Source organism: Typopeltis vanoorti, chromosome 13 (assembly GCF_054136105.1).
Source record: "Typopeltis vanoorti isolate ZY-2024b chromosome 13, IOZ_Tvanoo_1.0, whole genome shotgun sequence".
Classification (NCBI taxonomy): Eukaryota; Metazoa; Arthropoda; class Arachnida; order Uropygi; family Thelyphonidae; genus Typopeltis; species Typopeltis vanoorti.
The window spans coordinates 97,140,283-97,165,355 of record NC_143561.1 but is presented as its reverse complement, the minus strand read 5'-3'; the positions used below and the strand labels follow the sequence as shown (position 1 = coordinate 97,165,355).

At 34.1% G+C, this 25,073-nt stretch overlaps 1 protein-coding gene across 1 annotated transcript; it reads right to left on the bottom strand.

The window, feature by feature from the left end:
* Positions 1 to 3,450: 3,450 nt before the first annotated feature.
* LOC150100403 (nuclear receptor subfamily 2 group F member 5-like) lies at positions 3,451 to 20,995 on the bottom strand. The gene is made up of 3 exons (XM_090402649.1): positions 20,755 to 20,995; positions 10,254 to 10,502; positions 3,451 to 3,710 (listed from the first exon to the last, which is right to left on the bottom strand). Exons 1-3 carry the CDS (start codon positions 20,993 to 20,995, stop codon positions 3,451 to 3,453), a joined length of 750 nt encoding a protein of 249 aa, XP_090258775.1.
* Positions 20,996 to 25,073: the final 4,078 nt, after the last annotated feature.

Sequence of the window (25,073 nt, the reverse complement as noted above, 5' to 3'; positions counted from 1 at the left end):
GCATATACACGACTTAGGTGAGGTACATCTGCATAAAGGTTTCTAATTCAATGGTTGGCATGTGTATTTGACTGCGTGTAATGAAATATATTTAAATATAAATCAATTTTATTTCAGAATGGGTTCCTTTACTAATATTTTCAACGTGAATCTTAGAAAGGAACGCCCTTTTATTTATATTTTAATTGGAAAATTTTAAATGAATAAAACATAAACAAACACAACTTTGACGAACTCATTGTTCGTCAAAGAGATACTTTATACTATTATTATTTTATTTTTCATTGTGGATTTGTTCGTCTTTCTTAGAAGGCGAAGTATTTAGTATTTTTACTGTCGTTTTTGAGAATGAAGTAAAAGAGAAAAAGAATGTAGTAATATTAATCGAGCGGGAAACATTTAGTCTCTCTCTCTCACACACACACACACACACATACACGCGTGTGTGTGCTTTCAGAGTTAAGCAGTAAAACTCAATTTCTGTTTAGTTTATTTTTCATAACTATGACTGAGAGCTAATTGTCGTTATAAAGAAGTTGACTGATATAACCTCCGAAATTTTGGTCACACTGAAAAATCGAGTGATTGTCTACCGTTCAACAGGTTCAAGATGTAATATGAGATTACGGGTCTAAAATTACATCTCTAGACATTTCTGGATCGAATCGTGAGTTAAGAAAGTGAAAGAATGAAATGAAAAACCCGAATATAATTTGATACATACGTTTAAGGGTTTTTATATTTACAATTTTTATTTAATCTCTTAAATTTACTATGCAAATTAAGGAGAAATTAAAGTATTGTAAATTTATAGGACTTTTAATATTACTTACTGTGAGTGGCCTAAGGGTTATATAATCGGAAACCTACTCTGCAGAACCAAATATGGGACTTTTCAGGCCGCTTTAGATCTCCAATAAGGGGGAGGAAGGGAGTGATGATCTCACATCAGATGATGAAACTGATCTAATCTAAAGACATTCACAGCATTTATGCGTGCGGTATAATTCAAATCCACAGTTTGTTGGTTGTGTGTGGGGGTACTCTGTTCACTTTTACAAATCCACAATTAGTTTCTCACAATCAGTATCCATTGCCGAGCGTATGGTATTTTTTTTTTTTTTTTCGTAACGCATCATTTATAACTGTTTAAAATCAGCTATTAAAAAGTTTCCAATTTTTATAATGCAATCGTCTATGCTACAGGAGTTAACATTTTCGGGTGTTACGTTTTATTTTATTCTTTGTTTGAGAATGGTAGCAAATGGTGTTTTATATCTTCTTGTTCAATCTAAAGTGCAATCCAAGTATAGACAACTACAGCCAACATGCAACTGTTTCATCGATTTTTAAATTAAACAATTTAAAGTAAATTAATTTAATTTAAATAAAATAATAAATCCTCTAACTCTCTTAATTCCCCAAAGGGAACAGTTTGGGCGTGAGTAAAAATTATCTTTGCCCATGCCAGAGATCGACTAACTCGGGAACTGGTCGAAAAACGTTCCTCTAGTTGACGACTAGAATGGAACTTACGGCGCTCTTTCTTCGGGTCGCCCAGTGCTATAGACGCAAACGTCATTTCCACAGGCCAATTAATTTACTTTAATTTAAGAAAATTGGAAATAAATCTATTCGAAATTTTTGGAACAGAACTTCAAGAAAAAGTAGATAATTCCTGGACTAGGTAACAATCAGCGTGGCTCTTTTGTTGTATCGTGTTGTTGTTGTTGTATCGTGCACAACATCTTGCACAATACTTCGCAAAGTTACAAATAAGTCGGATAAAATCACTCACCATAGCATATTCTTCCATATCTAGTACGTTCAATGACATTACAAGCTATGAATTATATGCATGATCTGCAATGAAATTAGAAAGGCTTTCGACTATTTATTTCAAAATGCTTCAACGAAATTCCATGCAAATTAGGGGATCACTCCAATGACAACAATTCGGGTATATTCAAGTATATAATTGTAATATATCCCTGATGTCTTAAATAAAGCATAGAAAACTAAATATCAACGCTGCATTTCAAAACAGGAAAAAGATGATATGTCTGATCTCCAGTAAACATTTATTATTGGTGACAAAACAATCTCAAGATTTACGGCAATTATAGTATTGCAAAAATTTAACAATACTTAAATAAAACAAAATGAATGACATTCAGTTCTTAGAGTGACTCTAACAGGAATACTGCAGTCAGCCGAGGTCTTATCGACTCAAACTATCCTCAAGGAAATACAGAATGATTATATGTATTTCACTTTGCAAAGATCCAGCTGTTAAGTGCAAGACAATAACTGGATTTTTGTACTATCTCTGGAATGAATAAACATTCATAAAGTAGACGAATAGTCTAGTTCATGTTTGCAACAAAAAAGGACATCTAATCTATGTTTGTTTTTTCGTATGGAGGATAGATTTAGAATTCGGAATACATAAGGTTATAGATCCAGAGGGGAAACAATCGGAAGTACAAAACACAGGACTAGTGCAGTTGGAGAACAATTTGGATGTCGGCTCAATAATTTATGGATCTCAGATATTTATTTATTTTGTTAACTTCCTAACTTTTTACTCTTATCAGTATACTATCTTAGTCGTTTTCTCAAAGGAAGTCATTTATACCACAGTAATCACATAATTTAATTTCGTAAACTTCACTAGTTATGACTAGAGTGATTACTTACAATGATACTGTTTCACCAGTGCAGTATTACACTTCGTTGCCACTGCGTGGCACCACACGTACATCAGATTATTATTGCATAGAAGAAATGTTTTACTTTTGGTATAATTTGATTGTTGTCCTGTTACCGGATTGCGAAATGTGAGGGAATCAACTCGATATATTAGGTAACGTCCTATAGTACTTTATGCCACTGGAGACCTTCTGCGTCTAACCATCGACGATTTTCATAGGATTTAATTAAATCCACTGATATATCAAAAGAGACAATAAAAGTTACGATGTATTAAACAGATCAGGCATATCTTTATGTTACATTTTTACTCAAAAGGCAATGGTCATCTTTACGGAAAATGAATACGCTTATTATAGTTAAAAATGTAATATTTTATAAAGCATAACCGTTGTACATTCATGAAATTATAACTGACAGTTCCAAATTGTGTTTGAGTTGTTTAAAAGTGCAAATGCAACTCACGTTACATCATCTCATGTAATTGTAATCCTGAGTTATCAAGTGAAAAATTTACTGTTTTAGGTATTAAATGAATCAAGTGAATTTTAATGTATTAAATGAATCAACTACGTGAATATTCGTTTCAAACTTACTCTTTAATTGTGTTTGTCAACAAGCTACGGATGACATTAATCAGGAAACTTTAACAAACCACAGGTATTATAATCACTACCTTATGCTATATTATATTTAAATTGACTACTTTAGCTTCCTTACTGAGCTATTTAGCGCCGTCTATACTGTAAACTGAAACTTGCTAGTCTGACATAAAAACGTATGAATGATGCCTTTAAGAGATCTGCCTTCCTCAGTTATCTTCTTGAAAAATATTTCTTCTACAGTCTTCGATGATATTTGACGTACTTTCACCATGATTTCAATAAGTTGATGGAATCGAACAGTGGAGATACATGGAGTATAGGAAATATATTCGGAAATTAACAGCTGAGTCGGGTTATGTATATCCTGTTGAAGTCCATCTTCAAAATTCATTTCTAGAATATAAAGAAAATACATGTCATATTAATAAATTTTTAAAACTGATTTCACTATTTCATTGTCAACTTAGCACAAAAGTATCAAAAATCACCGACGTTCTACCGAACAGCAAGGAATCTTGTGGGTAAATAATTTTATGGCACTTCTCTTAAGATATATGTATATATAGGAATAGAAAGATGGAAACAATGGGACTGGCTTAAGGATGCTATTGCAACTGAGAAGCGAGATAATATCATTCAACTTTTTTTTGTAAGGTTAATGTATTCAAGGTTAATGTTTATCCACTTTGATAAGAAATCATGGAAAGGTTTCTAGAAACTTGTATAGTCTCTGGTGACATTTTCTGGAGATTTGATCGAGCTGGCATAAAGGCCTACTCACCAAACCATCCTATGATCTGTTTTCCGACATATTCACTTGGATCATCAGCTTACCCTTTAGTTTGTTTGCTACGTGTTACAGTAGATGGCATCCTCTGTTTACATTTCGCCACTTACCGTAGTGCTCTGTACTTATACCCCTGATTTTTTCCCTATATCCAAATGAACTTTTCTCACTGACCTTAAATCCTATTCAGTTCTGCTGATGACAGTACACTCCATTCTCCTTCTTCTTCATTTGGTACACTTTGTAGTACTCAGACATTCCAATCGTCAAGATCCTCTATAACCGATACTTTAAATAACGATCTTCATATACCAAATTACAATGGGTGTGTCTAACCTAGCCATCTTCAATGCTACCAAAACACGTCCGTCTCAGTTCGAGCATGAAAGAATACCCTTTACTGTCCATCACGTTGGATAATGCAGATTTTCACACAAAATCACCTGTCTTCTTGGATTCACTTATGTCTCTAGCTTTTCTTAGTGTGTGTATGTGTGTGCGTGAGCGCGCGCGCACACACACACACGCACACACTACATCACATCCATAGTCTCCCCAATCTCTCAAAACCTTCGTATCCTTTTCACTTTTAAGAAGAATTTTAGACCATTGAATGTATACGTGAGATGGCGAACAAAAACCATCTCCAGAAAACATCTGATGGCTACCCAGAAAAGAGGAATTCAAATTGATGCCTTTCTCTCTCTCTCTCTCTCTCTCTCTCTCTCTCTACCTTACGCCCTTTCTGTACGGTTCTTTCCATGTAAACTGTAATATCGAACTGGTTACCATCTTTCCTCTAGTTTCTCTTAAGCCTCTAAATGTCCCGAAATTAACCATAATGATACGCAGGCCTTTTTCAAATATTTTTGGTAATTTTAAGTAGTTGGTGCGTTTTTTTTTTTTTTTAATTATGATGCTTGTAAGAATTACTGTACCTAAAATTTAAGAAACTATCATAATAAAGAATAACCAAAAATCAGTTTCGTTCATAAAATTATAAATCGAAAACCAGGATCAATATGAGGAAAAAAAATGACATTTTACATAAGTTATGACAAATCACTAATGTTAATAACCCATTAACAGTGATTTCGTCGGAGAAAAAAAAAGTAGTCTATGAAAATACATGCACGGACTACATGGATTTTCTTATATTCCCTACACACACACACACACACACACACACACACACACACACACACACACACACAAGCAAATGATCAAATTGTTGAACAAGCGGGATTTATGTTTTAGCACTCATTGGCACATGAACGCCAACACTTAAATCGAGTCCTGTTCAATCTATACACTTCATTTCTTAAATAAGAAATACATATTACTATGTGCAACATATATTCTTTATTTATAAATTTATGCTGACTTATTCAGACTTAATATTCAGTAAAATTTACTGTTCTAGCCTTTATAAATTTATTATAATTTTAAAGTTAATAATAATTTTCAAATATCGATTCATGTCAAATGCAATAGTAAAAAGCAGAGACCGCCTATCTATCGATTTCCAAAAAAAGTTATTATTCCAAAAAAATTCATTAACTTAACTTTTATTCCAAAAATAAAAGTTAAGTTAATGAAGAGGACGTTCGAAGATTTATTTATATGTTTATTTAACAACAAACAGATATTTGGAGGTTTTCATAACCTGATACTGTGGGCTGTCTCTGTATAAATATGGTAGTGAATACGAATAAAAATATACTTACTGGATGTCAAGACAGATAAGATTCTTATAAAGCAAAATTCTACATAATCCACTTGTAAGTAAGTCATCTGAGCCATCACTGCTAGAACATTTTGCAGACAGTAATTTAATACAGGACGCCTTTCTTGATAGGTTTCAGAGAACAATGTTTGGACAACAGCTCGAAGTAAAATGAAATTCAAAATTAGTTGCCATTAAAAATGTTGTAAATTATTGATAAAATAAATTCTTTCATATTTAAAAATATAAATTAAATTCATTACTGTTACATACATATAAATAAACTATTAATGTATCATAATTTGCATCTTTATATTTGCATCTAATAAGCCGCCCAAATATATAGTTTGCCGACAAAATGCGTTGAACCACAGTTATAGATAAAAATAATTTCTCCATTACAAATTTATTGAGCATCATAAAATGTTGATATGTTAATTAATATAAAGAGAAATTTTCCATTGTGAATAAATACAATGATAACAGAAGAATAATGAAGATAGCAGAGATGATTCCTCACGAGGGAATCTCGACAATGTTCGCCGATGTAACCATGTAATTAGGCAACTGCATCAACAGAATATGAATAGGCAAAGTTTCTTTTAAACTGGTTGTATGTAAAGGTGACCATTTCTGCATCACATACACCACATTTGGGAAAACTTGAGATATCGGACACTATGAGCAGTGTCTTATGATGGACCACATATCTGATGCTGTGAACATAGTAGTGAATGATGATCAGTTCACAATTTATGCGTTGCTATAAAACGTTTGTCCAGTTGGCAACTAAGGTAAAGCAACCGGACAGTATTTTGGACTCTTAATGAGGTATGGGTGAACTCATTTAAGTTGCAGTTGAAGTGACATATAGAATAACAGCCTAAAGTGTATAAGTAATATAGATTTCGCTCATCTCCTACCACGATGAGTGCTTGATTTTCCTACATCTCAGTATAGTAGTGTATACAGAAGAATGTGATGACGAATACTTTACTGATGCATGTCGCATGCTGTGAGAAAATAACATAAACTATCAGTTCCCAGGAATGCCATTTACATCAATTACTGCTACTGCTGTTAGATGAATGATTGCACTACAGTCAGGTGACACATACCATCATCTTCATAGCAAATATAAAGTTATGCACTATAGTATGATGAGATATCTAATGGCATATTATATTGATGGGATTATGCTAGAAGAAACAGATCAATCTAGGAATCTTGGTGATTCGGTAGATACCAAGCCGAAGTTCAGAGGCTATACAAAGATTGAAAAGCTATCATTGAGGATAACTGTAATGCCGCGAAGAACGTTGACATGCAAGGTTAAGGAAGTCATTGCACCACTTTACAAGGCTTTGAAATAATCTCACCTGGAATGCTGTGCGCAGATCTAATCTCCTAGTTGATGCCGAGAAAATGGATAGGACTTAAAGGAGAGGCTTAAAGATAATATCGGAATTGTGAGATGTGGATTATGAAGATAGATTGAGAATGTATGGACTGCAGGCGCTAGCAAACAGGAGAAAGAAGGATGATATGATAAAGACCTACAAATGTCTGAAATGGTCATTTAGGATTACAAGAGAGAGAACTTTTTATTTTATGACGAACGAAGAGACGACGAGAGCATCCATGGAACTTGAGAGCTACATTCTTCGCTCATCGAGCGGTGCATGATGGAAATTGCTTACCTTTGGAGGGAATGAGTGTAGATAGTATGAATGAATTAAAGAAAAGGTGTAGGTGATATGTGACCTCCTTCAATGAGTCCCTGACTCTCTGAAAGTTTGTAATAATAATAATAATAATAATAATAATAATAATAATAATAATAATAATAATAATTTTTTTAAACAATTTATTATGTCTCAGTATAAGTTACATACATTAATAATATTTACAGTATTTACAATAAGGATTATACAGAATTTTTGATTTTAGAATATACATAATAATAATAATAATAATAATAATAATAATTTTTTTTTATTATTTTTATTTTTTTTTTTTTACATTTTATTATGTCTCAGTATAAGTTACATACAAAAATAATATTTACAGTATTTACAATAAGGATTATACAGAATTTTTTTTTATGTCTCAGATGAATTGCATACATAGTTGCTGTAGTAATTATATGTATATAATATTTATAACGCATTACAAGTGTGTATAACAGATTCTTGCAAGTTAGTAATTTTCTTCCTCGAAGCTTAGCAGAGCTTATCTGAGGAAGATAATAGATGACAGAGGGTGGTGGTTTCATGGTTGTGTTCCTATAGTGGTCACAAGCCAGGTGTTGGTTTTACTGTTTGTTGGTACGTGCTTGAATAATAATACACTGAGTTAGCTTTGCATTAGGAACACCTCCGCGATTTACATATTCGGCGCACTGACAAAGTACCAAGTGATATTAACGTCCCGTGCGGCTATTATAAATGGGCACACCATCCACTGTACATAATCAGTAAACATTTTCCAGAGATAGGGAAACGTGGCGACATAAGCCAGTTTGACCGCGGGCAGATAGTTGGGGTCCGGAGGGTAGGTGCCAGTATTTCGTAGGGTGTACCAGGATTAACCATGAACAGAAGAGTTTACATTGGTCAGTCACGCGTGGGTGATCCTAGAAGTGAGCGTTGGGTGTCACGACTGGTATCTCAGCAACGACGTGAAAGTCACACAACTGTCACTCATCACCACAACAGCAGGGCATTTCGACCTTGCTTCACCAGGGGTTCTACAGCCGGAGACCAACAAGGGTACCCATGATGACGGTTAGGCATCTCAAACAACGCGTCGCATGGGCTGAGGAACGATGGTACTCGACAGATGGAAAAAAAGGTCATCTGGGCTGGAATGATGAGTCCCGTTTCCTGCTTTACCATGTTGATGGTAAAGCAGAAAACGGAATACATCTTTCGCATGTGGCGTAAACAGCATGAAGCCCTATCTCCTGGTTGCACAGATGTGGTTCAATAGGCCGATGGAGGTGGTGTTATGGTCTGGGTGGGGGCTTCTTCCTGGTACCCCTAGGTCTGTTGGTTATCATCCCACAAACACTGAATGGTGGATGCTAGAGGGGACCTGTTAGCCGACCATCTCCATTCATATCTGCAGAAGGTCTACCTCGATCACAGTGCCATCTTTCAACAGGACAACGCACCTTGTCATCAGGCTCGTACAATTACTGAGTGGTTGGAGGAACACGGGAATGAATTCATCACATTGCCTTGACCCCCCAAACTCCCCTGACTCTAACCCAATTGAATGTGTGTGTGGGGTATGCAGGAATAGGGTTTGAGAACTGCTGTTCCTCCTCTATGGAATGACCGTAAATTGACGGAATGGCTGCAAAGGACGTGGGTTAAGTTACACATGAGGATGTTCGACAACTTGTAGAATCTGTTCTGCGTCTGTGAGCCCTGACTGCACAAAGAGGTGGACCAGCGCCTTATTTGGTGGGTGTTCCTAATGCAAAGCTAACTCAGTGTAATAATAATAATAATAATAATAATAATAATAATAATGAAAAGTACGAATGAACGCTCAGTTGAATTCTAATTTGTATTTACAACACTGTTTTAATAAAGGTACCGAATGAACATAAAATTCTGAAGCGACTAATATAGCTATGCATTCCTTCATTTAAAATAAAATAACGAAGTTGACTTGTAGACGCTGTTTACAGTTGACAAGTATGATTCAAGTAACGAATTCCATATATTACCAATCAGAAATATAGTATTAAAGCAGACTTCTGAAGTACTTACATAGATTTCTGAGTTAACTTACATGAAGGATTACTTCATGCGGATTTATATATTTACAGAGAGAGAGAGAGAGAGAGAGAGAGAGAGAGCTAGGCATCAATATTCTAAGATTTATTTATTTATTAATAACACAATTTTTTTAAGAGCCAAATGTCAATATTGTTTAATGTTCACAACAGATAAAAAGTCCTTAATTATATTTACGTAATGCATTTCAATATTATTTGTCATATCGGTTTAATTTAATGATATCACACTGCTTTTCTGAAACAGCTATGTTACAAAAATTAAACTTAATGAATAATAAACAGTCAGGGAACGCCTTAAGTCAAATGGACCGATTGGGTGCAATCAAGCCCAGAAGGAAGAAATTTAAAATTTGATAATATTTTGAAAGATCTTGCTGAATAAAAAAAAAACAAGAAGATTTTCTTTATAATTAGAAGAGTTTTTGTAAAAATATAATCAATAAATCTGTTATATAATTTTAATATGTATTCCTAATACCTACAAATATAAAATTATCTAATATTAGGACCCATCATTTGGGAACTCGGATTTGCTACTGCCGGTACAGAACACAATGTACTTTAAACAACCATTTATAACTTTTTTTTTCAATAAATATAAAAGAAACATACCTTCGTTGTTTAACAGTCCACCATAGATAACCTCTAAAATAAATAAGCTGCTCCATACTGCATCGGCAATGAACAGTTGTTCGTTGATGTGTAAGTGATCCACAGATGTTATGATGTTTAACCATTTAATAGCGCTCATCAGTAGTCTCAAAGAGATTTTCTGAATTTCAAGCATTGAGCTGTGTATAAAAATTTTACTTCTACTTTCCACATATGCTGAAGACTGTGAAGTATTAACTGCACAAAGCTCTGTAAGTAGAAATATTTCGTTTGTTAGAATAATAAGTAAAATGGAATCACAATGTGCAAAAGTGAAATATGTTTAATTCATATCGAAATCGTGTTTCATTTTTACAACGGCGATTATATATATAAGTCAAATATTCACAGTTCAAAATAAATTCTATTATTTAAAAATTGAAAAATAAAAAGCAAAGGAAAACAATGAATTGACATGTTTATATGGAGATTGCTAAAAGTTGCATTCCCTCCCTGCTTTGTTTCAGTTAACTGATCAGTTACACAAGTGGGGGGGGGGGAGGATTCTCTCGCGTGCGAGCAAAAAAAAAAAATATTAGTTTCAGTTATTTAAATTATTAATTATTGTTGATAGATGCAACACTTTTAGGCATCATTCCTAAGATATTCTCTAAAAAAAAAACTCATACACTTTATGAAATTTAAAAAAATGTAATCATACCCACATTAGAGAGTACTGCTAATGGTAGCTAATTTGGCCTGCTAGGGTTACATTTGCTATAAAAGCATGCTGTGCTCTTTTATAAAAGAGAGCAAGAAATTCTTATGTTTATTACTATATAAGCATTTATATTTCTTAAAAAGAACTGAAATTTAAGTATTGGATTAATTCGCGCGCCAGTATTGTGCACTTTGGTGTAAATAGCACCTTTTAAATGGGGAAAGTACCTATTCAAATCTAGACAAACTACACAAACATATCCCACTCGAAGTCACTGAGCATTAAGGAGTCGGTACTGTACTTTGTAATGAAATATAAATGAAATTTTGGACGTGAAAATGCCATTTGCTGTTTATTCAGTAACTGGAGGGAACAGTTTTGAAGAAAGAACTTGGCGCAATGATTTGCTTTAAAACACAAAGAACACAAAAAATTAAGGAATAAAAAACAAAAAATATTACTTTCCAACGAAATTGCGATTGTTTTTCTCTTTTTTTTTCTATTGCGGCCTCCTTTCATTAGTTTTCATATGGAATAAATACCACTAATGAATGACACACAAGTCTCGACTTGCAATGTGGCAGATCTCATTTCCTGCATATTAAAAACATCGCTTTGAATTAACTATGCTAACCGAGTCTTTTGTCTTACCGGATAGTTAAATTGCTTTGTCTTAAACTACTGGCGAAATCAAAGAAATAGAGGACTTGTCCTGTTCATAAGCTGAAATTAATTAAAAAATTTTTTTTTAATTAACTGTAATGTCATGAAAATTTTTTCCATTTTATCTATACGAGACGAAATATACGATAATAATACGATCACAGTTGTTGTTGCTAAATTTAAGATTTTCTTGTTTCAAAGACAGGGACAGTTCTTTTAAGATTTTCCTGTTTCAATCTCGGATCAAAAATTCGTAATTATTACTACTGTACTTAATCAACAGATATAGCGCAGTTTTCTTTTTTCTTTTACTTTTTTCAAACATTTGAAATATATTTAAATATATTTAAATCTAAATATATTTAAAGCTTTAGAAATATATTGTGCAAATTATAAAAATTCTTAATATTTTTAAACTATAAAATTAAAAAAAAATGAATCTTCTAACACCTCCTTTTCATTTCTTAAAGTCAATTGACATTTTTCTTGAAGAGATGAAGATCGTTAGGAATGCTTCGTGAGGAAGGCTGTTTCAGATGACAGAGGTAGATGGAATATAAAAAAGTTCGCCCACCATTTCTAGATCCCTTGTTGGATTTGTGCCAAGAATAGTCGATTCATGCTGAAGGGGAGAAAGAAATGAAGGAGGTACGAATTGGTCGCCAACATGCGAAATCACGTGCTTTCTTGTCTGTCGCTGTACTAGTACTAGCTTGATTTTTGTTGTTCTCTTTTTGCATTATTTTTTTATTATTAATTTGTATGATGGATCCAGTACAGTCAACAAGTTCTATCGTTACACGTTTCAGTAGCTCTTGCAAAAGAATATTGAATAATGTGCTGACATTCTGCGAAAAAGAATCGTCAGAAGGCCGTCTTCTTGTTCCCCTTTCTCAAGTCATAAAACGTGCAAGTGCAATTGCGGGCGTATCGGGATCGACTGTTAAAAGAATTCGTAGGGAATCAAAAGGTGAAGGTAAGCCAAAATTAAAATCTCCTAAAAAAAAAAAAAAAGCGCCAGAGTAAAGAAAACCGTCGAAACCGTAGCTTTGAATGATTTTGATGTAGACGTTATAAGAAGAGCTATTCACGAATTTTACGTATTCGAGAAAAGAGTGCCAACTGTTCCGAAATTGATACCTGTGCTTAAAGAAAAAATTAATTTTCCTTGGAAGAGAGAAACTTTAAGGAAAATACTTCATGAAATCGGATTTTGTTTTAAAAAGTCCCAGAATAAAAGGAAACTTATCATGGAGCGAAGTGACATTGTTTTATGTAGAACGTAGTATTTGCACGTATTAACACTCTACGTACATTTTTCCAACTGTTATACAAGCAAAATAGTTACACTTTAAAAACAACAATGTTCGTAAAAGAAAAGCTAAATTTTCCGACCTGTAATAATAAACAAACTCAGTTTGTTTATTATTACCTCCCAGAAGACAGACTGATTACCCTATTATCGGAATGGATTCTCCTTTTTCTGACATGCGCAGTAGTTTCGAGGGACCTCAAATCGGTGGGCGAACTATATAAGAAGTAAAGGAGCAACAGTCGCAAATGAAGTGAAAACCGATTCCGAGTAGCTCTTGCTCGTGTTTTAACAGCTCAATAGAAAGCGAAGAAATAATGAATGACAGATGAGTGGAGCAGTGTTCATAGAGGTATCTATAGGAAAGATACAGAGATTAAATTAAGTCTGTGAGGGAGGAAGGGATGACTTTTCGGCCAAATTGCTTTCCTTTAGACAGCATCAAGAATTTTTGGGAGATTTTAGATGCTCATCCCAAACATCTGAACAGTATTCCAAGAATGGATGAATTTGGAATTTGTACAGAGTTAGTAGCTGGATGGTGTGTGTGTGGGGGGGGGGGGGGGGTAGCGTGTTGAGAGGAAAATAACCCCTAGCTTTTAGAGGCTGAGGAAGATATTGATTGTGATGTGTTCATGCCAATTGTCTGATTCCAGAGAGAATTAGATCTTCAATAAGAGAAAGAGAGATTTGATTCTCTCTGGTGATTCAGGTATTGAGTATAAGAGTTTATTTACTGAAATCCCTTTGCCAAAAAAAAGAAGTCCAAGACGACGTTTTTGTAGTTTTAAAAGTGACAAGGTTATCCGCATTTCATTGAAGGCTAGTATAGAGATTAGTGTTGCAGACTGTCTTAAAGCTTGGGATGTTTGTTCACTGCATGTTGAATCAATAGGAAGAATGGAGTGTACTATCTTCGCAAAACTGAGGATTGGATTGTTGGTGATTAAGAGTAGATTATTTATATAGGATAAAGAGGATAGGCGATAGAACATAGATGTGAGGCATACCTACATTGATGGAGAAGCTGGAAGAGAAGAAATTATAGAGGAAACTATCCACCGAAGCACACAATAACGACCAGAGAGAAAGCTGGCTACCCACTTACAGAGAATGTAAGGTAGACCGAAGGATGCAATTTATTGAGCATGTCTTGATGCCAGATACAGTCAAATCCTCTGGAAATGTCAAAAGCAACATCACGTTTCTCCAAATCTTCCTAAGTCATGTGGTAGGTGATAAAAGCTAAGAGATCGACCGTAGATGTAAATCCATACTGGTGGTCACTGATTAACTGGTAGGTGACTAGGTAGTGGACAAGTTGACGGTTAATGACTTTCTTTATTATTTGGAAGAGGAATGAGGCGAGTGAGACTGGTCGGTAGCCTGACGGCAGACTTGTTTCCTTTTTTTTTGCAGTAAGTCCTTACAAAGTATTAGGATTTTCTGATGATAGTTTTGCGTTAGGTCATCTCTTTACAGCTTGGTCAATCTGACTGGAAAACGGAAACCAGTTAGTTGTGGATATTAAGGTGACCTAGGCTAGGAAGAAGACTTTACCGTTTCGATAGCTGATATGAAGAAATAAATTCAAGCATCAGTGTAAGAAGATGAAGAGGTCCCATTTTCGGAATCCATTAAATACAGCAGATGAATATTTTTGAATGGAGAAAGGAACCTTAAGGGAAGATCAAAAGCACAGGATTCTAAGTTTGGCATTTTCTGAAACAGGCATCAAAAATCAGTATCAAAAAGGCGCAGGTGCCACCCTTGTGTGCGAAAGTAATCGTATCTTGCAGAGTGTAATTTGGACAGTGAAGCTGGACTGTGATTATTGTAGTTGATATTTGGGTTCCAGTCGAGAATAGGAAGTCTCATCTAGATGTTTGCGATGGCGTACATCATTTATGTTACTGGCGCTAATGTGTATTTAACCCTAACCAATATTACTCGTAGATGGAAGCAAGAGCAGTGGACAAGTGTGTGTGTGTGTGTGTGTGTGTGTATGTGTGTGTGTGTGTGTGTGTGTGTGTGCGTGCGTGCGCGCCCATATATATTTGAAATTTATTTAAAAATATTTATTTTTATATGACTATACATTTATCCAATCTCATATAAAATTGTTTCTCTCTATATAGATCAAGAAAATCAGCCAAATCTAGGCGTTATTTAATTGCTTTGAGTGGAGTGATACTCATTCCTTCACAATGCAGTTCCTGAAAATTAAAATTCGATAAATTCAGCATCTGAGTTCAAATTGCCAGAAATTAACATGAAACATGCAACAAAATGTCAGTTCAGAGTATCATAGTTTCTTCCCGAACAGTAGTGACTTATATACATAATTAAATATAATTAAAACTCAAATACAAAAGTATCTCACCCTTTCTTTTATCTTTATAGACGAGATGGATTCCCTGTTGGTGTAACCAGTTTTCATAGGATGAGGTGAAATGAGAACAAGAACACATAGAACTTTGTAGAGTTCCATAATTCCAAGAAGAAGAACAAGCATTTATGGGTAACATCAGAAGTGGCGCATTGGCAGCATATTCTCTGCCGCAGAAAGCGAATATATTCTTGCTGCAATAAACATGATTTGGTGGCCTAAATACAGGACTTTGATATTGCTCTCTACAGTTCTTCTTACTGCGTTCAAGTTGAACAGCTGTGGAAGAAATACGGTTTTGTAATGAAATCGTTAAGATAAGTTTCTAATGAAATCTAAATCATTTTACCGAAAAATTTGTTCAAATGTGCCTTCTTCACACATGCAGAGAATGTGTATTTATTATTGTTATTATTATTATTATTATTATTATGTGACACCTCTAGGGAGTCCAAAGACTCATCGAGGGAGAGTGTGTGCCAACAGCATCGAACGATTGATTCCCGTCCAACTACTAACCGCGCTGAAACTTGCTTAACTTTTTGCGTGAGCCATTAGTAGCAGAGGCTCTACCAGTCGACTAACCCTTTATGAGTTGTAAAAGCTGTTAGGTGAATCCAAAAATGCCATTAATATCCATGGAATTTTTGTGCATCATGTGGTGTTAATTTATGTCTATCAAGCTCCTGAAATAATTTTTTATTAGAAGAGTTCCAAAAAAATAAATGATATTTTTTCTATGCGAAACTATATGTACGGTAAAATTACTACTGTTGACATGCCAAGATGAAGATTTCACTTCCAAAAGTCATAAAAAAAATAATCAAAAGAATTAGATTGTTTCATTTTCAGAGATTATGTTTAAAGTGATAAAAATTGAAGCTGAATTAATTTACATCATTAAAAAGAACGCCTACAAATCTAAAGTCACTAGAAGAGCGCAAATCATTGTACAAAGTAGGGCTTACTTCATATTTTCTCCCAATTTTAAATACTCTTTATTCCATGAAAAATACATATATATTAAGACTTCGTATAATATTTATTATTCTTTTAAAAAAGAAAAAATCCAATGTAATATAACTAGATGATTTATAAAACTGTATTTTTCTGTTTCTTTGGCAATATTTATTCTTGGAAAACAGCATTCTCAGGTATCGCTCTTTCATAAAGATTTCTGCAACAAATCACTGTCACAAAAACGTGGTAGAAAGCCCACATCTTAAACACTTAAAAAGTTTACACGCATCCTTCCGTATTTCCTGCTCTTACAGGTTAAATGCTTTCGCTTCCAATCTTTTTTTTTTTTTTTTATCTGAAAATTGATCTCAAGACCAAGGATGACCAGGTTCAGGAAACACAACGTCTGCTGCACACGGCTCTTGTAGACAGATTTCTAAATGGAAAGACGCAACTTCTCATCTCTGACATATTTGTTACAGATGTCAAGTCAAGCGACCAAAACAAGTCCTTTTTTTATAAACTCTTCACATGACTTTCTGAGAATATCAAACTTTACCTCTAACATTATTTAAAATTATAAATGTCAGCCTTACATATTTATTATTAGTAGTAGCAGTAGTACTTATATTTGAGATAATATTTTATTGAAATAAAAAATTTTCAAGTATTCTCTTCCAATCTATTAATTAATTAATATGATTAATTTAATAATTTATTTATTTATTTTAATTAATTAATTTAGAACTACTTAAACAGGATTAGATTGAGCATTTTTATAACGCAAAGAAACCTTAAAACTTTAATGTAGAAACAATGTTCTGTCTGTAAATTAGGGGATGGTAACTGAAATCTGAGATGGTAATTCTACATCTTTTGCGAATAGAAAATCAACTAGCAGTCAAAAAAAACAACTTCATATAGTTTTTTCTATGTGACTCTCACCCACGAAAAGTTATAAACATATTAGTATTTTAAAACCGTAGATGGAATAAGAATTTTGTTTTCTATTTTTACTTTTTCATTCCTTTTTTTTTTTTAATCTGGTCTAGAAACTCTACTCAAGAGACAAAACATGGAACTTTTTTAACCACTATAGGGTAAATATCATGAAATGATGATGATGATAAGCGGTGTGTTCGATAATTAAAAGAAGACCAATCCAGATCGATTCTTCAAGATTCAAACAATAGAGTTTTCTCTATATAAGAAAGAAAATTTCAATTTCGAAAAAATAAATAAATAAAAACTAAATATATAAATGAAGTTGGATCATTATTTAGTAGTAACGAATGGTAGTAGAAAGTAGTAATTTAGTAGCAACGATGAAACGTTTTTTTTTTTTTTTTTTTTTTTTTTTTAAATAGCAAAGGTGTACCGCGCGGTTAGCCGAGTGACTATACGCTTCGCAACCATATGCCTGGGAAAGGAATGTCCTGGGTTCGGTTCCCGTCGCCGATGTGAGGAGCTTAAGGATCTTTCTCAGACTTAGCGAAGTTAGCAGGTCTTGGGCGTGGACTGCAGGGTTTTTCACCCCAGTTTATGTGGGATTTTTCCTCCCGCAAGCAGGCAAACCGGCCCCGTGAACACACAGGCTACAGACATAAGACACATCGAGAGGCATAGGGTTAGTCACCTTATCCTCGGGACGGGTACGGTTTAGAAGGGGTTAAATATAGCTCCGTAACAGGCCACTAGGCCTAATATCTGAAGGGAAAAAGAAGAAGAAAGCAAAGGTGTAATTTTCATTTATATAATACTCACAGGTGCTATCTTAAGTTTTAAGACAGCACCTGCTACTGTGCTATCTTAATTACTATTTAGTAGCATGCATAGAGAATTTTATTTTATTTTATTTTTTTGAAGAAACTAGTTACGAAGTGGATTGTAATAGAAGACAATCTGATATTACGGTTTCTCGCGAATAAACTGTCGCACCCTACCGGATTACATTGACTCCTTTATCCCCTCCATGCCTGGGAGGAATTAGTGTTGTTGGAGCTTCCGTCTTGAGCAGACATCCTTTTTCTTATTTTAAGTTAAGGGATATTATATCTCATATTGTTTCTTAGCCGAATAAGAAACTCAAAGCGTTTCATGCCGTTTTCTTATTCGGCTAAGAAACAATATGGGATATAATATCCCTTAACTTAAAATAAGTTCATTTCGCCGAATTGAAGCCGTTGGCTCTTCATATAATTAGTAATTTATTAGGACACCTCTTGGCAATTCTCATAAAAGGGATGTAAGTTCTGTTCGCTACAAACTTGGTATTAACTAGGTCTACCTACTTACTGACGAGACCTCAGTAAAGGTCGAAACCGGTTGGGGGATATTATGAGTTCGCTCTCTTAAGGTTTTTGCCTTAAGGGAGCAATTTGAATCTCTAGGGAAAGCGTTTTCCGGCACGACCCGGAGAGGGGCTTTGTCGGTGATAGCTTTTCTTCGGAATATGAACGGTGGTGGTGGTGAGTGGAAGGCCATCACTGAGTGGAGCCAACGCTGAGATGGACGGTCTTTCGCCCACAATTGAGTGCCTAGGGATCGTCCGAATTTTTAGAGATGGCTTTACTTATTCATAAGGTCGAAACCGGTCTGGATAGTGACCTTCTCTCATAATGTTGAACAATAATACAGCTCCCAGGATCTAAGTTCACATTATGGGTAAATATCAAGAATAGTGATCGGATCTTGCTCCACCCTTTCTATGAGTTGCCTCAGCTTGCACTACCTTAAAGGATCAGGTGCAGCACTATCCAGGTATTTGCTTACGCTTAGAATCGCCGAATTCGGCATGAAACTCTTTGAGTTTCTTATTCGGCTAAAAAACAATATTGGATATAATATCCCTTAACTTAAAATAAGTTCATGTCGCCGAATCGAAGCCTTTGGCTCTTCATATAATTAGTAATCCTTTTTCTTGTTTTCCGTATTTTGATACTTTTTTACAGGGAAGTTTTTCAACTTACCTGTACCTGTATCCATTACTGTATTCCACATATCCGTAATTGCTCTTGGCTATTTATAGAACAAAGACTGGATTTCATTTCAGGCCTAGTTTTCAAGCTCTCTCTCTCTCTCTCTCTCTCTCTCTCTCTCTCTCAATTGGTGGCGCCACGCGTAATTTTAAGTTGAGGGTATTAGGTATTATGAAATAGCTGGTGTCGAAAACCTTGTTTACATGTGTGACTTTTGCAAGCACCCTTTAATTATTTTTTCTAGGATAATTTTTATTTTATTTTTTTTTTCCGGTTTACTTTATATAAACGCACATAGCTCATTTTTGGATGGAAAAAAGAATTCCATATTAACCCCCAAAAAATGGATTTTTGAAAATCTTTGAATACAAATAAATGTACTGGAGATAAGGAAATTTGAAAACAGCAATTGTACCCGAAGTTCCTCTACTTGTAAATAGCTAAATCAAATATTCATACGTTTTGCTAGCTCGAGCATCGTATCATCAACGTACACACTCGTTGAAAACAGAAATGCATTTCCATAAGGGGAAAAAAAAAATCACGCATTTGATGCTAGAAGTGTGACTGTTGCATTTCTTGTGGCACTCTCCTGTCATAGCATCTTTACTATATGGTGAAAAGTTAAGGAGTACGCCAAAACTGATTTAAAATCAATCCATTAGTTCCTTTAGAATTGAAAGGACTTGAAGGTTTAGGACTTGAAATATTTCGAGGAACAATCTTTGTCATTAAAAACTTCGCTTGCGCAGTAATTTTGCTTCTCCCCCAACGAACTGACCACTTTGCACAGGACCACTCTTTAATTGTCCGAAATATGTGTAGATATACTGCACAAAGAGAGGATCAGCTCGGCATGTTCTAGAAAATGATTTCTTAATCTGATGGGAAAGAAGAAGCAAATTTACTGGAAGCAGCTCACAAGGCCTACAAAAATTTTGAACTGCAGCAAACCGAAAAGGTTTTGAACTGCTGCAGACAGATTTTGTCGTGAGTCAGTCTCAGTATCAAAAGAATACAATATAAAATGACACTATGAGGCAAAGCATGCATTCATTTACGATCATCTTCAAGGGCGGCTTTGTGTGGACAAAGTGAACCGTCTCCAAATTAATTTAAAATGCCAGCAGGGTATGTTTAAAAGGCAGAGGGAAGAGAGCGAAGCGTGTGCGTCAAAGTAAGTTATGTAATAGCTGAAAAAAGGAACACAACGCCAAATTTCTAGGATCAAACACGTGACTTAATTTCGGTTTCATTTTTGTCTTCGTTTTGTATGCAATTAAATAATACTGACAGCAGCGTTAAAAATATTAGTTCCGTTAATTAAATTAAATAATACAGTCCCTTTCTACATGATTCCCCCACCTCCTACACACATACACACACATAGAAAACTATGACATGAATATAAAATTTCATAAGTTCAATAACGTTCGTGTTTTCGTTTCTCTCATACGGGCGCTTTCTAATTTTTTTTTTAGAAATAACGATTATCTTACCTTCCTTTTTCATATTAGCTTCCAGACACTTCTTTAAGCGGCATGCTTGACAGTGGTTTCTTCGGACAACATCTATCAAGCAGTGACCACCGTTCTTGCACACATATTCGATCTTCCGACGAATGCTTCTCTTAAAGAACCCACGACATCCATCACAGCTGACTACTCCGTAATGCCTTCCAGATGCCTTATCTCCGCATACTTGACAGAAACTGATCCGCTTTTTAGATAATCGATCCATTATTAAAACGTCATTATCGTTGTCTCGATTACTGCTGGAGAAAGAAAAAGAAACACACACACACACACACACACACACACACACACACACTGAATGAATACAGCTAAAATAAGTTTAAAATTATAAAAACTAATCATATAGTACTTGAAATGTAACGTAGCATTCTAGCTTTTCAATGATAATTATCATTGATATAATTATAATTACACATTAATGGTGTAATTATAATTACACCATTAATGTGATCCTATAAAGATTATAGTGGAACCAAAACATTATTATGACACTCCTGTGGCAGACCAGTTAGTGGATCATTGTGTAGTTACTACTCGGTATTGGAACACGTTCATTAATCTGCCACATTCTCATTAATTCTTCAAAGAGTCAGACACTATTCCAGCATTAGCGATGTTGGCTAGACTAATCAGCTTCGCAGAGTGCAAAGCAACAACGATAGTAAAAAGGATATAGAACAAGCGATAGACAATCATAATAACAACTAGGACGGACCAGGCACTCGCCAAACTTCAGAGTACTGAAATCATTTGCTTTCATTTGTTATATATCTTCGAGTGTTACTGCAAAACGACTGAACCCAAGAAAAAAACCACAGGAGAGGTCTGGGCAGGAGCTGATCAGCAGTTCAAAGAGTGGTAATGTGGTGACATAGCCATCTTTTTTGACAGAGACGAATACCGCATGATTCATATCTGTCCGATAAATTACAGTGACAGCACTTACCTTTTAAAAGTGGCTGGACAATTTTATCAGCATTTTCTAAAAAACCACACTTGTTCTATTGACAAATAATGGAGCCTGAATTTTTTAGAAATGTAATATATTTTGCTCTTCTTTCGATAAAATCTTAAGCACCGATCTTAAGATGTCAATCCTAGATTTGACTTCATTATATTTTCCTACACTTGCCTTGAAATCTAGAATAATGATGTCTGCTGTCCAAGTTATTGTATTAGGACAGGGCAAAAGCAAAAGACAAAAACACATGCCCAGGACAGAAACAGTGCTGTAGTTAGTTAATAAAAAAATACGTTTTTTTTTAATCATCTGGCAGTCATAAAATCCAGCAATTTTATTTGTGCTTCCCGGAAACTAGCTCCTACTGTAGTCGAAGACTTATACATTTTGAACAATCTTTTGCGTTAAAAAAAAACAAACAAAATCCATCCCGAAATATAAAAATCAGTTAACACTTGGTTTTTAAAGAAAGAAAAAAATAATAATTTTTTCTGATTATTACTTTTTATCTTAAATAGGAACTGCAGTTTTAGTGAATGAATATTATACTTTATTTATAAAATACATAATCGATTTGCAATATGATACATATTACAAATCGCGCTTCACTGACAGTAACAGTTTTGGTAACTCAAGTTCATCGACGTATCATAGAGATGGAAAATGAATTCAGTGTACCAATCCTTGAAAGTTAAAACCATTAAACAAAAACTGAAATTGTTTACGATGTCATGATTTAAAACAAGCAAAAAAAAAAAAAAATAAAAAAAAAAATAATAATAATAATAGCAAAATGAATTTTCCAATGTCGGTAACTTGCATTTCCAAATATATCGTATTTAAATTTTTTGATATTCTGTATATTTTCATAATTTATTTTACAACAGAATAGTAAATAGATGGATATCATTTCAGTATCTAGAAAACAAGTATATTTCTTATAGTTTATCGCAGAAAACTTTCAAGAGTACTTTAAAAAAAAAAAAAACCGAGGATGAACTTTTGAAATATCTATCGTTTAATTAATACTGTATGATGTTGTATTAGCTCTAGTTGCTCTCTTTGAATCATAAAATATTTTTAAAGAAGTTAAACAATGAAATTACTTACTAAATTAAAATTCATTAAAAGGATAGATTAAATAATTAAATTAACTTTATGAATTTAGAGAAAATAAAAGATGAAAGTTTATCATAATTTAGAGGAATGCGGGGGAAATGTTTCGTCGTTGATTTTTGCAAGCAATTTACAGCTATTTTAAAAAAAGAATAATAATCGTTACTCACATGTTATATTATCCTAAAACGAAGCGCAAATCCTTTATAGTACCCTCGGGAAGTTAAATGAAATCCCTGACGATTTATGTTCTGGTTTATCTCATCGAATTCAGCGGGCGGGCTAAACATTTTAAGATTTGACGTCGCGTGTTATTCCCTAGCTTTCCATTGGCGGAAATGTTAGAAGAAATCACCGCATTTGTTGGCTTAGTTCCACTTCTCTAGGTGTCAGAAGAATAAGTAAGGATTGCTCTCTTTGCACAGACTTCATATTCACTCGTTTATGGAAGACTAATGCACGTGATGATATGTTAGTTCACCAGTAATACAGTACTGAAAAGAAAAAACTGGATAGCAGTTTAAGAAACAAACGGGTGGCTATTAATAAGCTCGTACTGAGGCAATAAATCGAACTAAAAATTCATCATATAAAAGTTTATAATAACTGTGCCCAATTTTCAATAGTATTTCATATCATTTTCATATTTTTTTTATCTGAATAAAGTAAAGTAACAAATAAATAAATTTTATTCAAATCAGGAATACAAAGGTGTGGAAAATTTTTAAATAAACATCAGTAAATTTCGAACTTGTACATAAACAATTTCCGTTGTTCTTATTTTGCTGGAATATGTTGTCTCCGATGTAAATATGAAATCTATACGTAATAACTTTTCTTCGAATTAGATTAACGTCTTCTTGTCTAAAACGGGTGCTAGGCACTTTGCATAAAAACGCTATACTAATCCCAAACTTATAAAAGTACTATTCGCACATATCAGGAAAGCTACTAAAACCTTAAAAATTCTCAAATCAGTTCAGAACAGAACAGTTAAATTAATGGAAGTGCTATTTGGTTATTAAAAATCTTAGTTAGATCACATTTAAGAAGCATTTGGAAGCTTTTTATTTTATTTTTATTGTTTATCGAAGGGAAGTTGGTTGACATCATACAAAGGAGAGAGAGAGAGAGAGAGAGAGAGAGAGAAACATCCGCCTTCCAATAAAGTAATCAAAGTGGTCAAAGAACGTGCGGATGACAGAGAAAACACACAGTCCCTTCGTGCTCATAGCAGTCAGCATAATTCTAAATAACAATAATAGTCTGCTTTTCCTTTCTCAACGATTTTCCACATCTAGGACCGACGAACCATCCAAAGTATCCCACACTCGAGATAATTCTTAAAAGGACCATCTTTAGAAATATTTTCTAAATTTATTTATTTTACAAATCGAATTTATCCCAGTGTCCTACCTTATCTTAATCATACAAGACACTCAACTTTAAAACATCCCCTGGATTTGATCAGATACGACCAAGGGATATCAAAATGCACTACCCCGCTTTATGGCCAGTTATACTCAAATTGCTAAACTTATTTATTCAGAAGTGTAAAATACTACCAAACCTAAAAACAGTAGTGATAACTATACTACATAACAAAGGAAAATCCAGTGAAATTGACAATTACGAGCTTATATCTCGCTGTTAGTAATAGAAAAGATCATGGAAATAATAGTTAATGAAAATATATATCCAAAGAAATTAAATATAATATCCAACATTCAATACGGATTTTGTAAAAATAAAGAAACCAGTATATTATTGAATGATCTGTCTGTGATCTAATCAACCCTCTATAAGGCTTTCAACAAAATAGAGCACACAATTCTTAAAAAAAAATTAAAAAAATAAAAACTCAAAACGGTAGGCCTAAGAGAAAACCACCACAAAACATAACCAACAGAACTGAGATTAACTGCGGCATTCCTCAAGGGGCAATTCTATCACCATGCCTTTTCAATATTTCTGTAAACAATCTATCCAATCTACTGATATACAGTCACATCTATCAGTACTCAGATGACCCATTACTCATATCCATATACAAATACCCATCAACAGGTCTTACAACATTTACAAACAGACCTCAACATAATCACTGCTCACTGCTCACTGCCTCATGTGCAATTCTATCTTAATGAATCTCAACTCATCATATTTAGAAACCTTCGGATTGCTGTAGATCTCTCAAATATATCAC